The 15888-nt window shown below is 33.4% G+C and overlaps 1 protein-coding gene across 1 annotated transcript; it reads right to left on the bottom strand.

Moving 5' to 3' along the window:
- Positions 1–4941: 4941 nt before the first annotated feature.
- LOC127101590 (agamous-like MADS-box protein AGL12) lies at positions 4942–7695 on the bottom strand. The gene is made up of 7 exons (XM_051039043.1): positions 7354–7695; positions 6947–7034; positions 6378–6439; positions 5978–6077; positions 5807–5848; positions 5387–5428; positions 4942–5276 (listed from the first exon to the last, which is right to left on the bottom strand). The coding sequence occupies exons 1-7, from the start codon at positions 7533–7535 to the stop codon at positions 5184–5186; spliced, it is 609 nt and encodes a 202-aa protein (XP_050895000.1). The 5' UTR covers positions 7536–7695; the 3' UTR covers positions 4942–5183.
- Between the last annotated feature and the right edge of the window lie 8193 nt (positions 7696–15888).

Genomic DNA, 15888 nt, shown 5'->3' with positions numbered 1-15888 from the left:
GGTTTTGTGAGTTTAGCAAGCTGAGTGGTCGGGTTCATCTTTAATGTTGCGTACGGGATTATGACTCAATGAATACGCCGGTCCGATAAATGTTAAGACACTATGTTGTTGTTGTGATTAATTTGTGTCATCAGTTCCGTTACGGTAACACTTTACTTCATTTTCGGCTTTCAAATTTGTAATCACTGTATCTTCGTTCTATTTGTGGTGGATTTTGGTTTTAATGTTGTAAGTGTATTTGCATAAATGTTAATTGGTTGCTTTTTCATTGCGTTACGATGTCGGGAGTTCGATCTCGGTTTCACTCTTGAATTCATATTGAACACACATATTATATTGGTTGCGTGGGAGTGTTTTTATTCTGTATTGACGATGGAATGTTGTAAATAGTTTTTGTAAGGATCAATAAGACTCTCATAGGTCATGATCGGACTATAAGGTCAATCAACGCAAGGATAGAGGAGACTCTAACATGTCACTCTCAAACTCAGAGAGTTATTTATCTTTTTCTGATCATCACGTGAAGATTTAAGCCAAAATTATTCATAGACATTTGGAATGCAATGGATAATTCATCTTTAAGCAAAGAGATTTCAAATGTTTTTTCAAAGGGATTAACATATCAAGTAACATTGCAACGTCTTTGATCAAACTTCTCCAAGACTCACTTGTACTCTTAAGAGACTCTTTTATATTTCTCTATATAAGGAGCTGAAGACTTGAAGAAATAAAAATGAACTATTGACAATAAAAGAGTTGTTACTCTGTCAAACAAAAAACAAAAGTTTAATTTAAAATTTCTTAACAGTTGTATATTTTAGAAATTCTTAAGTCTTAAAATGTCTTTTTATATTTTATTCTGTTTACATCACTGATTTTATATCAAGTGTAAGAAGTAAACAATCTTATCTTTGTAAGTTAGATTGTAAGATGCATCTTGCTTTTGTGCTTAAGAATTTGAAGTCTCTTATTAAGTGCTTGAGCATATGAAGTCTCTTGTTGTTTTGTTGAGAATTAGAAGTCTCTTGTATGTTTGAGCATTGAAAATCTCTTGCTTGTGTGCCTGAGCAAATTATAATCAGTTGTGATTATAGTGAAATCCTTGAAAATGCAAAAAGGGCCTGGACTGCTCTCGGTTCGTGGCAAGAATGTGAATAAATTTGACTCTCTCTCTCTCTCTCTCTCTCTCTCTCTCTCTCTCTCTCTCTCTCTCTCTCTCTCTCTCTCTCTCTCTCTCTCTCTCTCTCTCTCTCTCTCTCTCTCTCTCTATATATATATATATATATATATATATATATATATATATATATATATATATATATATATATATATATATATATATATATATATAACTCTAAACTTGTTATATCTGCTGCAAACCCTTAACTAAGTATCATATTCTAGACCTTGTGTTCAGAATCTGATAAAAGACATAGAGAAAACCAAGAAAAAGATAACACAATTCAACCCCTTTCTTGTGTTTTTATCACCTTCATTATTTAAGCTACTTCATTTCATACGCACTATGACTTTATTAAAGCTGCAAAGCACCCTTACAAACACATTAGGTTTACAATTTTGATACTTAAATTTTCTTGGGTCCTTGTGTGTTAGTAGTCCTAAGAAGTCTAGGATTACTGAATGGATTTAAATGGCAAAATCCATTACAGTAAGAGAATTTATAGACATGTCTATTTACTTTTTTCCTATTAAAACCTTTACTATGTGTTCTACCACATTAAAACCCTAATCTAGTTTTATTTAAGGAATGTCTTTAACTTGGTAGAACTAATTTAAGGTTTTCTTTCCCCTTAGTAAATTTACCTAACATTTCATGCAAGTATTTTACTTCCTTTTCCATCGAGACATAAGTCTCACATGTTCCAACTAGGTTTATAATATTAGTTATTTTGTGCTTAATTGTTTCATTAGTCTTTTCTAGAAACTTGGGATAATATTTAATATCTAAGTTGCGCTTCTTAATAATACCATTCTCCTTGGTTAACTTAACGCTTAATTTGAAGAACGACATGTATGATAACTTTGTTATCTCATAGTCATCTTCTTTGTTTAAAAAAATTTCATCTTTTTTAATGAACGGATATTCTTAGAAGTTTATATAGGAGGTTGAATATTTGAGGTTCCTCTTTGATGTTGAATCCATGAGTGTGTTGGTCATTGATACTTTCTTCTTTTTTCTTCTTTCTAAGATTCCACTAGATGAATATTCTTCTTCATATTCCCTTCTAGATGAATTTTCCCCATTTGATGTTGAATCCTCTCAGGATCGTTCAATTGCTAAGATTGTTCTTTCAAAAGAGACTACTGCATTTGATTCGTCTTCAAAGGAAATCATTGCTAGAGATGCTTTTATATTTGAGCTTATGCCTTCATATTTTAGTAGTTACTTAAATCATTCAACTTCTCTACAATTTCTTCATTCTTTGATTTTTCATGAAAGTTACAAACATTCATATCTCTCGATTAAGGATTGGATCAGGTTTTAGATTCCAATTCTTAGTTCTTGTATTTTTGTTAGTAACAAAGGTTCTAACGTTATTTCAAACATTTCTAAATTTTGAGAAGAATTTATGAAATAAACATTCATCTTCTTCACCTTGTGTGTTCATTCACTCTTTTTCGACACTTGGAGAAATTCCTTGTGCCATTTCAAGAGTGTCCCGAATTTCCTTGGCGGATTTACATTTATGAACATAGAATAATTAATTTCATCTAAGGACATAACTAAAAAGTTTTTAGTTTTAAAATTAATTTCAAACTTTTTCTTTTTCTCTATGGTCAAAAGGATATTTGTTTTATCTTCTACTTTTCCATTAACATAGTGAACAGGGATAAAATACCATTGATTATAGTTTCCCATAATTCAAGATATAAATTTTGTGTAAATATTTTAAATCTAATTTTCCATAATTCAAACCCATCACCATTAAAAGATGGAGGTGGATTTAGGAAAGTCATCTTGTTAAACACAATGTTGGAAGTCGTCTTCCTCCTGAGACAATTAGTCTTTAAACACGAGATAGGCTCTGATACCACTTGTTGAACATGCGACTCCATACACAACAGGGGGGTGGGGGTTGAATTGTGGAGGTTTGAAAAACGATAGCTTAAAAAAGAATTAACTTCTAAATTGGAGTATGAAAATATTTTAATAAAAACGTATCAATAAGTAGTGGAAATTAGCCATAAAAAAATTTCATTGCAAAATAAAAGAGATAAGGGAAGAGAGAATGACAAGAGAAATTTATAGAGGTTCTGTCTAAAGAAGTGACCTACTTCTCTCCACAAGAATTCATCTTGAGTATATCCACAATTTTCTTGAGAGATTTTAGAAGGTTAAGCCCATAAATCCCCATATACAAGGAAAATGAAGTTTCAGGCTAACTTCCCATCAAACAGAGGAATGAAGAATTTAGTTTTCACTCTAAACAACGAGCAGAGCTTCGAACGGTTAGTCTATAAGAAAAACTGAGATTTTGCATAGGCTGATATCAAACCAAATTGGACTTTTGAGTTGGCTATCCTTCAAATCGAAACGAGGTTTTACATGGGCTGACTATGACCCAAACTGAGATTTTCACCCGAATAATCTCTAACCTATTTAATTTTAGACATATTGAACTTAGAAACTGTGAAATTTTATATCAGACTAATCTAGAATCGGTAGAGCTTTTGACAAGGATGAGCTCAAGAACCGTTGTGAATATTTTTCTCTAGTTATTCTTCACGAACTCAAAAGGAGAGGTTTTCTTCAACAGTGGAGCTCACAAACAAAACAAGGACTTATACTAAAGAGCTTTTACACTAATTTATCTCCAAAACAAAATAATTGCTTTTCAAGGAAGAATGATTTACTCAGGAGGAAAAAGAATTCTTGGTACAATTATAATAACGTCTTTCATTCCGAACAATTTCCTCACTAAATTCAAAAAAGGCTTAAAGTATTATGACTAATTGATTAGGTACTTGCAACAATCGATTATTGCTATCCAAATTGAAAGGTTTTGATAGAGAGTCATTGTCATTCATTAAAACACTATCAAAATCGATTATAGACTTGATTCTCCATCATCTAATCGGTTAGGTATCAGTTCTAACTGATTAGATAGTTCAAAAACTTGTCCTAATCAATTTGACAGTTTTCAAAACAATCAGGCATACTCAATTTTTTTTTGGTGAATTTATTTGAGAAAATATGTGTGTGTGTGCATGCGGGGACGTGTGCGTGAGTGCATGCGTGCGTATGTGCGTTCGTGAGTGGGTGTGTGTTTTAGTCATTATACTTTCAGAAAAGCCCTTATGTCTTTACAATACACTGATGACTTAGAGGGACATGATCACACGAACATCACTCTTCCTCTCTTTCACACTTCGAAGCTTTAAGTTCTTTTGTCGGATATACCAATCATATAAACACTTCACTTGTATCTTCTTGTGGATGAGGCTTGAGACATGTTTAACTCAATCACCATCATCAAAGCATATCACTGGTGACCATACACCTTAAGTCTTTAGCTTGATTTGGAGAAATAGCTTTATCAACCACCTTGTGGATATTTCTGTTTCTATTTTTAGTGACCATAGGCTTCTCTTTGACTCTTTTCTTTCTTTAGGGGATAGGGTCATGTCTAGGGTTTGTTTGTCATGATTTTGTCATTATAGTATGGATCATTAAGAAAGCTCATAATGATATCATGTTTAATGGTGATTTCAAAGCCCTATCATCTACTTTACCCAATAGCGGATCGAATATTTACATTAATTTTGGAGTAGGTTATGGAATTTGGTTTTTGTTTTCTCTTGATGGAGTGTTTCGAAGGCTTGAACTCTAACATAAATCCTAAGGGATAAGTCGTTAAACACTTGGATGCTTTTCTTACAAATAGAACTTTTTCCATTAAAAAAAAAAAACTAATATCGACAAATATAATTATTCATAAATCACTCATTTCTTACAATTTTTACTAGTGAACTTATTCCATAAAAGCATTGGAATTCACACCAATATCTCACATATTACAATAAAGCTTGCAAACCATATTTCATAAGTAGTCTAAAGTCATTGTTCATCATATTCATGACATAGGGTTTTAATGTTACACAACACATTTCCTTCACTTATTTAAATATTATAGTCTTAATAATTAATCTCCAACTCATTCCTAGAGCTGAAAAATCCCATCTTGTAGAAACAATGGGTACGAAATATCAGTAGCAAATGGAACAAAGCTTGTGACAGAAGTATTCTCCAACACCTGTAAAATACAATGACATGAATAAGAATACATTTTTCTAAACAAGGTTACATTCTAATTTCTAAATAAAATCCATACTTAAAAAATAGAAATAGAAATGAAAATATTACCAAATCGTGGAGATATGTATTTGCTGCCTTAAGTGTTCCCTCCTTAAATAAATATAGAATAAAATACTGACTCAGTTATTAACATAAATTATAGAACAAGAAGAATAAGATAAGAGTAGGAGAGACATCTAACATTAAAGAGATCAAATTATTTTTAGTAAATTTTAATAAAATAATATATTTATTTTCAGTTTTTATTGTAATTATTCATAATGTAGAACTATTTTTAATTATAAATATTATATTAAATTTCTCAAACGTACATAGTAAAAAAAAATATAACATTTAAATTAAATATAAATATAAAATAATAATTATACTAAAAATTAAGCCAATTAGAATTTCAATATAGAAATCACATGAAATAACTATAGTAATAAGATGAATAGAAGTAATTTATCTTAATAAATTTATGCTAACCTTATCTCTCAAAGCTTGAATTTCTTGCGACATAATGTTCATCTGTAGTTCACAATATGTGGCACAATTATTCATTTTTATATATTCAAAACAAGAGGTAATTTATAAATAAATATATGATAATATTTTTGATAAAATAGATGTACTATGATAAAATAAATTTATTGGTACCTTCATTGAGCGAACATGATACATCCAGATTTCAAGATTCTTCTCAAGAACTTGTAGTTCATCCATTGCCATTGTCCCTAATCCTCCTCCAAACAAATACCTACCAATATTTTTAATAATCTTAGTATTTTGCATAACCATAAAAAAAATATATCTACCTCACACAATTTATACTTTTATTACTATTAATTTAAAAGTATAATTATTCTAAAATTTCATACAATTAGCACATCACAATTATTCATAGACATGACTTTTAAAATAATTATAATTAAAGTCAAATATTTTTAATTATTTAACTATTGTGATTGAGTGATAGTATACAAATTCATACAATAATATAAATAAATTAGATTTTAATTGAATTATTTTGTTGAGATACAAATACTAAGGTACGTACCTCATACCCTTTTGCAATGTGTCAATTTCTTGTTTAAGCACATTGGTTTCCTCTTTAGCATCCTAGATATCAACAATTTAGCAGCATAAACAATGTGACAAGAATACTACTTTTAAATTTGAAAATCACAAATAAATAAAAAACAATAATTTTGTAATTTGAGTTCTCAAATCTCACTATCATTTTTAAATATTTAACATGTACTTTACTTACAATGTCACTATTTGGTTTGAAAATAACATTATTGTCTTAAAAGTTAATCCGACATACTTTATTATCTGAGAATCAAGTCATACATGTGTCAAAACAAAAACTAAGAGAGAACAAAAGTACCTTGATTTGAATATATTATAATATATATTATATATTTTCATCAACACTATCATCTTATTATATAATTTTATTATTTAGTGATGCAAATGCACCAATTAGAGCATCTAATACCACTTATCACTACTCTTTTCCACATTATAAATATAATAAACATATATAACTTTTTTATCTAAAGCATTCATATTATAATAATATATCATTTTAATAGCATAATATAACTAGCTAGAGAAACATACCATTAGCAAATGATATGGTTCAGTGACAGCTTCAGATTGAGTCCCATGTGTGAACTTCAAGTACCTCTCTATTACCCCTTGCATGGTTCTTAAAACACAAACAAAGAAAGTAAAACTTTAGTCACAAAAATATACATTTTTGGATCTTAGTTGACTCTCATGCAACATGCACGAATTACATAGATTTAGTCTGATCTTCTGTAATTCTTATGTTACATATATTTTATCTTGCATAATGTTGCAGAGAATTCAAATACTTTGGTTTGAATTCTTTGCATCTCGGAAGCTATAGATATAATGCTTTGATCCTTTGCATGACTATATACGTTATGTCATGTATAATGTTGCAGAGAATCCAAACATATTTTTGTATGAGTATATTATTGATAGAAAGAAAAAGTGATTACCCTTTGGTGGCGAGTTCATAGAGTTTTCCATGAGCGGAGAAAATGACGAGGCCAATTTCAGCATCGCAAAGCACGGAGAGCTCCTTAGCCTTCTTCAGAAGCCCCGCTCGGCGTTTACAGAAGGTTACTTGTCTATGCACTGGGTTCTCAATTCGCTTCAGCTGAACCTTTCCACGAGCCATTACGATTTTTCGCTGAATTCAAATTGAACTAATCAACAAGTATTTTGATTTTTTGGTGCAATTCTATGCACACAACCTCCCACTAGTTTGAACTAGCTTCGAGGTTGTTGCAGCAAACAGGTTAGTACTCTCTCTTAGAGTTTCTTACTAATTTTCTCTCATTTTCCGAGGATTGAAAGCCTTATATAACCATCATCAAATTTTCAATCCCACAAAGGAATCTTCACTAGGTAAAGTTAATTAATAATTTAGTAGCAACACTAACAATGAGTAATTAACCATAATTAACAACTGTTAGTAGCCAACTTTACACCTCATTAAGTAGTGATTAGTCTTTATATATTAATTAATGATCACTTAGTTAGTGTATGGGTTCTACTGAATTTGATAATACGTCAAATCAAAGCATGTGATACTAAAGATTGTCTGGTCATTTCAACTTTTAGAATATGGTTCATTTTACTAAAATATTTATGTGCAGAGGCTTTATTCTGGTTTTATTGGTGGAACCTGTGCATGTTCTATATCATGCATGAAAGGTGCAACTGAAAATATAATATATATGCTATACTAATACTACTCTGTTATGCACTTGCAAAGGATCTTTATTAACCATGTTTAATTAGTACAGATATATTGTATAAGATTGCAGGGATGTGACCAAAATTTAAAAATATATTTGCATGAAACCAATAGGCAAAGAATATAAGATTTTGAAATTAAGAGTATATAGGGAAATAAAGATATATAATAGATAATCAAACCATCACAAGAGAAGAATGTTAATTATCTTAAATGTAAATTTATTCTTATTGAAATATACTTTTTAACGAGAAGGATATTTAGGCCTATGTTTGGAGAAGGAGGATAAGGTCTATTATGTCTAAAATATTTATATGGAAGTATGCACCAAAAACTTAAGTGATATAGAGAAGTTTTTGTTGAATAAACTTTAAATGTTACAGTTAATGAGCTTTTAATAATAAGTTAGTGGAGAGAATTGGAAGGTCAATAGACACTGGGAAAATTAAGAGTATTTACTATTTATCTTAATTAGTAGAATAGTTAAAGTTTTCTGTATGTATAAAAGTCCAAAATTGCATTCTAATAAAATACAGAAGTTTACAAACAAAATCGTTTCTTCTGACAAATTGGCATCAGAGCTAATGGCAAATATGATGAATCAAATGCCGTTACCACGGCTAACGAAGTTGAATTACGAAAACTGGAGTATCCAGATGAAAGCTCTTCCCGGATCTCTAGACGCGTGGGAGGTGACCAAAGATGGGTTTGAAGAACCAACAGATGTTGAGGGATATACGACAGCTCAAAACAAGGCGTTGAAAGAGACGCGATCGAAGGATAAAACGGCACTTTACATGCTGTTTAGGGCTGTTGATGAATCAGGCTTCGAAAAGATTGTCGGTTCGACTACATCGAAAGAAGCGTGGGACACACTGGAGAAAGTGTTCAAAGGAGCAGATCGAGTAAAGCAAGTTCGACTCCAAACACTTCGTGGCGAATTGGAGAGGATGCAGATGAAGGAGTCAGAAAATGTATCTGACTACATCACGCGTGTACAAAAAGTGGTGAACCAACTCACCAGAAATGGCGAAACAGTAACTGATGCACGAGTTGTCGAAAAGATTTTGAGATCTTTAACAGATAAGTTTGAGAATATTGTGTGTGCAATAGAAGAGTCGAAGGACCTTTCGACGCTCGCAGTCGAAGAGCTCGCAGGTTCCCTCGAAGCACACGAACAACGTAAGATGAAAAAGAAGGAAGAAGGAGTAGAGGACGCAAATTAAACCAAGGAGCAAATCAAAGACGAAAAGGTACTCTTTTCTCAAAATTTTCGAGGAAGAGGACGTGGTCGTGGAGGACGTGACAATGGTCGAAATGGTAGAGGCAGCAACTTCGACAGAGGACAGTCGATCCAGCAAAGTTGGCGTGGCAGAGGACGTGGTCAAAGAGGTGGTAGGTCGAATCATTCCAACTTTGAATGCTACAAGTGTGGGAAGTATGGTCATTATGCGAAGGATTGTAACTCATTCAAATGCTACAACTGTGATAAAGTGGGACATCTTGCAAAAGATTGTCGAATCGAAAAGAAGGTAGAAGAAACAACCAATCTAACTTTGGAAGCTGAAGCAAATGAAGGTTTTCTCTTGATGGCTCAAAATGAGATCAACACAAATGACAACGTTTGGTACCTTGACTCAGGAGCAAGTAACCATATGTGTGGTCACAAACACCTGTTTAAAGAAATGAGAAAGATTGAAGATGGCAATGTGTCTTTCGGAGATGCATCGAAAGTGAAGGTCGAAGGCAAAGGAACGATTCGTTACCTGCAGAAAGATGGGTTGATTGGATCAATTCAAGATGTTTATTATGTACCAAATCTTAAGACCAACATCTTGAGTTTGGGACAACTTACAGAAAAAGGTTATTCGATACTGATGAAAGAACGGATACTGTATTTGAAGGACAAGCTGGGACATCTGATTGCTCGTGTCGAAATGGAGAGAAATCGAATGTACAAACTGAATCTGATAAACGTTCGAGAAAAATGTTTACAAGTAAATGTCGAAGACAAAGCGTCACTATGGCATCTACGCTTTGGTCATCTACATCATGCTGGTTTAAGAAGGTTGGCGAAAAAGAACATGGTGCATGGACTACCAGATATGGATTATGAAGGAAAGTTCTGTGAAGAATGTGTGCTGAGCAAACAAACAAGAACTTCATTCCAAAAGAAGGCAGAATATCAAGCTAAGCATATCCTTGATTTGATTCACACCGACATATGTGGGCCAATCACGCCAGAATCTTTCAGTGGCAAAAGGTACTTTATTTCCTTTATCGACGATTACTCACGGAAGACATGGGTCTATTTCTTGAAAGAAAAGTCAGAAGCATTCGAGGTGTTCAAAAGGTTCAAAGTAATGGTGGAGAAGGAGACTGACAGACACATTAAAGCAGTTCGATCAGATAGAGGTGGTGAGTATACTTCGACAGCCTTTATGAAGTATTGTGAAGAGCAGGGTATAAGGAGATTTCTAACTGCAGCATACTCACCTCAACAAAATGGGGTGGCTGAAAGAAAGAATCGAACAGTCCTTGACATGGTTCGATCAATGCTTAAAAGCAAGAACATGCCAAAGGAGTTTTGGGGAGAAGCTGTAAAATGTGCCATTTATGTTCAAAATCGATGTCCACATTCGAAGTTAGAAGATCAAACACCACAAGAAGCGTGGAGCGGACAGAAGCCAACAGTCTCTCATCTCAAAGTATTTGGAAGTGTTGCTTATGCACACGTACCAGATCAACGAAGAACGAAACTTGAAGACAAAAGTCAGAAATACATACTCATTGGGTATGATGAGAAAACAAAAGGGTACAAGCTATTTGATCCCATAAGAAAGAAGGTGATAGTGCGTAGAGACGTTCGAATAAACGAAGCAAGTAAGTGGGACTGGAACAGTTCGACAGAAGCTGTTGTCGAAGTTGAAGAATCATCTGTCGCTGTACCATCAAACATTTCGACAAAACTTGAAGATTCTGACGATGAAGATGAACCTACACAACCCAGAATGCGAAGTTTGCAAGATCTGTATGATTCGACAAGTGAAGTGCACCTTGTATGTCTCCTGGCAGATGCTGAAAACATCAGTTTTGAAGAAGCAGTACGAGACAAGAAGTGGAAAAGTGCCATGGACGAAGAGATAAGGGCGATTATCCACAACAACACTTGGGAGCTAATTGAATTGCCAAAAGGTAGTCAACCCATTGGTGTAAAGTGGGTATTCAAGAAAAATATGAACGCTCAAGGAGAAATAGAACGATACAAAGCGAGACTTGTTGCGAAGGGATACAAACAGAAAGCAGGAGTTGATTATGACGAAGTATTTGCACCTGTTGCAAGAATGGAGACAATTCGATTACTCATATCTCAAGCTGCTCAATTCAAATGGCCAATATTTCAAATGGATGTCAAAACAGCTTTTCTGAATGGTGTACTAGAAGAAGAAGTCTATGTCGAACAACCACTCGGGTACATGAAAGCAGGAGAAGAGAAGAAGGTACTGAAATTGAAGAAAGCGCTATATGGGCTGAAGCAAGCACCGCGGGCATGGAACACACGTATCGACACATATTTCAAGGAGAATGGGTTCGAGCAATGTCCGTACGAACATGCCCTCTATGTGAAGAAAAAAGGAATGAATGTATTACTTGTTGCTCTCTATGTTGATGATCTTATTTTTTTGGGCAGTAATGATGAGATGATAGAAGAATTCAAAAGCACAATGACACGTGAATTCGAGATGACAGATTTAGGCCTGATGAGATTCTTTCTTGGTCTGGAAGTTCGACAAGAAGAAACAGGAATCTTCATTTCACAAGAAAAATATGCAAAAGAAATCTTGAAAAGATATAAGATGGAAAGCTGTAATCCGGCTTCGACGCCAATGGACCCAGGAACAAAGTTGTCGAAATTTGATGGAGGAGAACGTGTCGAAACAGGCAAATATCGAAGTTTGGTAGGAAGTCTTCGCTACCTCACATGTACAAGACCAGATATCTCATTAAGTGTAGGCATTGTAAGTCGATTCATGGAGGAGCCAGTTTATACACATTGGAAGGCATTGAAGCGAATTATGAGGTACATCCAAGGAACGGTGTCACTTGGGATGTTTTACTCGAATTCAGACAAATACAAGTTGGTTGGTTACTCTGACAGTGATTGGTGCGGAGACATAGATGATCGAAAAAGCACTTCTGGATATGTGTTTTTCATGGGAAATACTGCATTCACTTGGCTTTCTAAAAAGCAGCCAATAGTAACACTTTCGACATGTGAAGCAGAATATGTAGCAGCATCCTGGTGTGTTTGTCATGCAATATGGCTCAGAAGATTGATGAGTAAAATGGAGCTAGAACAGAAAGATGCTACAATAATACAAGTTGACAACAGGTCAGCAATTGAGTTAGCAAAGAATCCAGTAAACCATGAAAGGAGCAAACACATTGACGTTCGCTTCCACTTCATTCGAGAACACGTGAAGGAAGGAAGTGTCGAATTGAAGCATGTAGCAAGTAAGGACCAAGCAGCAGACATTTTTACAAAACCACTATCAAAAGAAATTTTCGACAGAGGCAAGAAATTGATAGGGATGATGAATGGAAGAAACATTTAAGTTTACAGAGGAGTTTTGTTGAATAAACTTTAAATGTTACAGTTAATGGGCTTTTAATAATAAGTTAGTGGAGAGAATTGAAAGGTCAATAGACAGTGGGAAAATTAAGAGTATTTACTATTTATCTTAATTAGTAGAATAACAAAGTTTTCTGTATGTATAAAAGTCCAAAATTGCATTCTAATAAAATACAGAAGTTTACAAACAAAATCGTTTCTTCTGACAGTTTTTATTTTGTTTTGTTTTTTTAGCATTGATATGTGCAAAGGTCGGAGGATCGAACATTGATGGGCCGACCACAACTAGAAAATATATCTTCGATAACAAAATATTACAACGGTCATTTTTTATCGTAGTCATATTTCATTTTTTACGTGCATGATTTATTCTATATTATTAAGAAATCTTTCATTACGGTTCCTAAAAGTAACCGTGGTCACACAAATTGGATGACAAGCTCAGAAACCCAACTTCAATATTTTTCCATTTTTTCAATAAAAATAAGCGCATGTCCCTTCACATTTATTGTTATTTAAAAATTTAGATCATGTGCATATAATCATATTAGGATGTTGTGTGTGTAGCATTAATGTGTCATTCACATTAGTCTTTTATATAAATTTCAGAAGTTGTTAGGCTCGTCGTTGGATGAAAGCTGGTAGATTATGTCCGGTGTATGAGAATGGAATTCTTGAATTCCTTTAATTCGCCGAAAAAAATTATCCTGACAATAATGATATCTTTTATTATCCTTGTGTTGTTTGCGAGAATATCAAAAAATGGTCAAAGAAAGAAATATGTCAAAATTTTACAATATGGATGTGGCATGGAGAAGTGGATATTAATCAAAATGCGTGTCACAAATGGATGAAGATGATGAAGATATGGATGATCAACTAGAAGATATGATTTGTGATATTGGAGAATCGTCTTATATACAAACTCATATTTATGATACTTTATGTAGAGACAAAGATGTGCCTTTATATAAGAGGTGCACCAGTTTTACACGATTGTCCGCGTTGTTAAAAAAATTTAATCTGATGGAAAAAGGTGGGTGGTCGGATAAAAGTTTCACAAATTTGCGTGATTTGTTGAAACAAATGCTACTAGAAGATATAATTTTGTCTGATTGTTGTTATGAGGCCAATGGATTTGGGCTATGTCAAAATACATGCATGCCCTAATGATTGCATATAATATAGGAAACAATATGAAAATATGGATCAATATCCAGAATGTGGTGAGTCGCGCTACAAGTTGAAGAACAACAATGGTGATGACAATGACAGTGTAAGCAAGAAGCGTCCTCCTACTAAAGTGTTATAGTATTTTCCAATAATTTAAAGGTTAAAGAGACTTTTTGCTAATGCGAATGATACAAAGAATATTAGATGACATACAGATGAAAGAAAATGTGATGGAAACATTCGCCATGTAGCTGATCCTTTGCAATGGAAGAAAATTGATTCAGTGTTTCCTGATTTTGGACTTGAGACAAGAAACCTTACAATTGGGTTTGCCACAGATGGAATGAACCCCTTTGGTAATATGATTACTAACTATTCTCCGTGGCCTGTTCTTCTCACGATTTATAACCTCTCTCCTTGGATGTGCATAAAGCACACATATATGATGTTAAGTATGATAATTTCTGGACCAAGACAACCTGGAAACGACATCAATGTTTATCTAATTCCATTAACTGAGGATTTAAAACTTTTGTGGGATAAAGGTGTTGACGTTGATGATGCATATTCTAGTGAAAAGTTTAAGATGTGTTCAATGTTATTTTGCACAATCAACGATTTTCTTGCATATGGTGATTTGGATGGATATAGTGTTAAAGGACATAAAACGTGTCTTATATGTGAATGTAATACCTATTTTAACCAGCTTGAATTTAGAAAAAAGACCGTTTACCTTGGGCATAAAAAAAATTCTAAAATCCAATCATCTGTATCGTAGATTGCAAAAGGCTTTTAAAGGGGAGCAGGATTTTGAAATCGCTCATAAACCTTTAAGCGGCGATGAAGTTTATCAACAACAAGAACACCTTACTAATGTCTTTGGAAAAAATAAAGACGGTCCCGTTGAGAAAAATATTTGGAAAAAGAGATCGATGTTCTTTGATCTTCCATATTGGTCTAGCCTCGATGTAAGACATTATCTTGATGTGATGCATGTGCAGAAAAATGTGTGTGATAGTTTGATAGGAACAATTCTAAACATTCCAGGAAAGACTAAAGATAATAATAACTCCCGTTTAGATATGGTGGATATGGGTATATGACAACAATTGGCCCAGGAAGATAGAGGAAAAAGATCTTATTTGCCTTCAGCATGTCACACTCTATCTAAAATAGAAAAGAAAAGTTTGTGCGAGTGTTTGGATGGTATCAAAGTTCCCCAAGGTTACTCTTAGCACATCAAAAAACATGTATCATTGAAAGATCTCAAGGTAATTGGCTTAAAATCTCATGATTGTCATGTCTTTATGCAACAACTTCTACTTGTGGATATCCATGGCATCTTTCCAAAAAATGTAAGAGTAACTATAACCAGATTGTGCTTATTCTTCAATGTTATATGTAATAACGTTCTTGATTTCAAAAAATTAGATGAATTAGGAGATGAGGCTCCATCATTTTTTGACATTACGGTTCACTTACTTTTTCATCTTGTCAGAGAAATATGATTTTTTGGTCTAGTTAATTTAAGGTGGATGTATCATATAGAGCGATAAATGAATATATTTAAAGGATATACTAAGAATCATCACTGACCGAAAGCTTCGATCGTTGAAAGGTACATCACATAAGAAGCTCCTGACTTTTGTTCAAACTATTTATCAGAAACAAAGTCTATTGGAATTCCAAAGTCTCGTCATGCCGACAGATTTAAAGGTAAAGGTACTCAAGGTTTAAATGTTAAGTCAATGAATCAGGATATAGTACTTGAAGCACATTTCTATATATTGAATAATCTTAGTGTAGTTGAACCTTACATAACTACACACAAAAAAGTTATAAAGAAAAAATATCCCCGAATGAATGATAAGTGGTTGTGACACGACATAACAAGGAATTCATAAGTTGGCTTAATAAGATGATTTCTAATTATGATTGTACATTCGAGAAATTAAATGGTTTTCG

This window comes from Lathyrus oleraceus, chromosome 7 (genome assembly GCF_024323335.1).
Source record: "Lathyrus oleraceus cultivar Zhongwan6 chromosome 7, CAAS_Psat_ZW6_1.0, whole genome shotgun sequence".
In the NCBI taxonomy this organism is placed as follows: domain Eukaryota; kingdom Viridiplantae; phylum Streptophyta; class Magnoliopsida; order Fabales; family Fabaceae; genus Lathyrus; species Lathyrus oleraceus.
This window is presented reverse-complemented; position numbering and strand designations above follow the sequence as displayed.

Excerpts from the sequence above, each read along its gene's own strand:
- LOC127101590 (XM_051039043.1), bottom strand. The coding sequence starts at position 7,535 with ATGGCTCGTGGAAAGGTTCAGCTGAAGCGAATTGAGAACCCAGTGCAT. Across the intron at positions 5,429-5,806 it reads TTCAAGCTTTGAGAGATAAG|GAGGGAACACTTAAGGCAGC; the intron begins GTTAGCATAAAT and ends TATTTATTTAAG. Across the intron at positions 5,277-5,386 it reads ATACATATCTCCACGATTTG|GTGTTGGAGAATACTTCTGT; the intron begins GTAATATTTTCA and ends TGTATTTTACAG.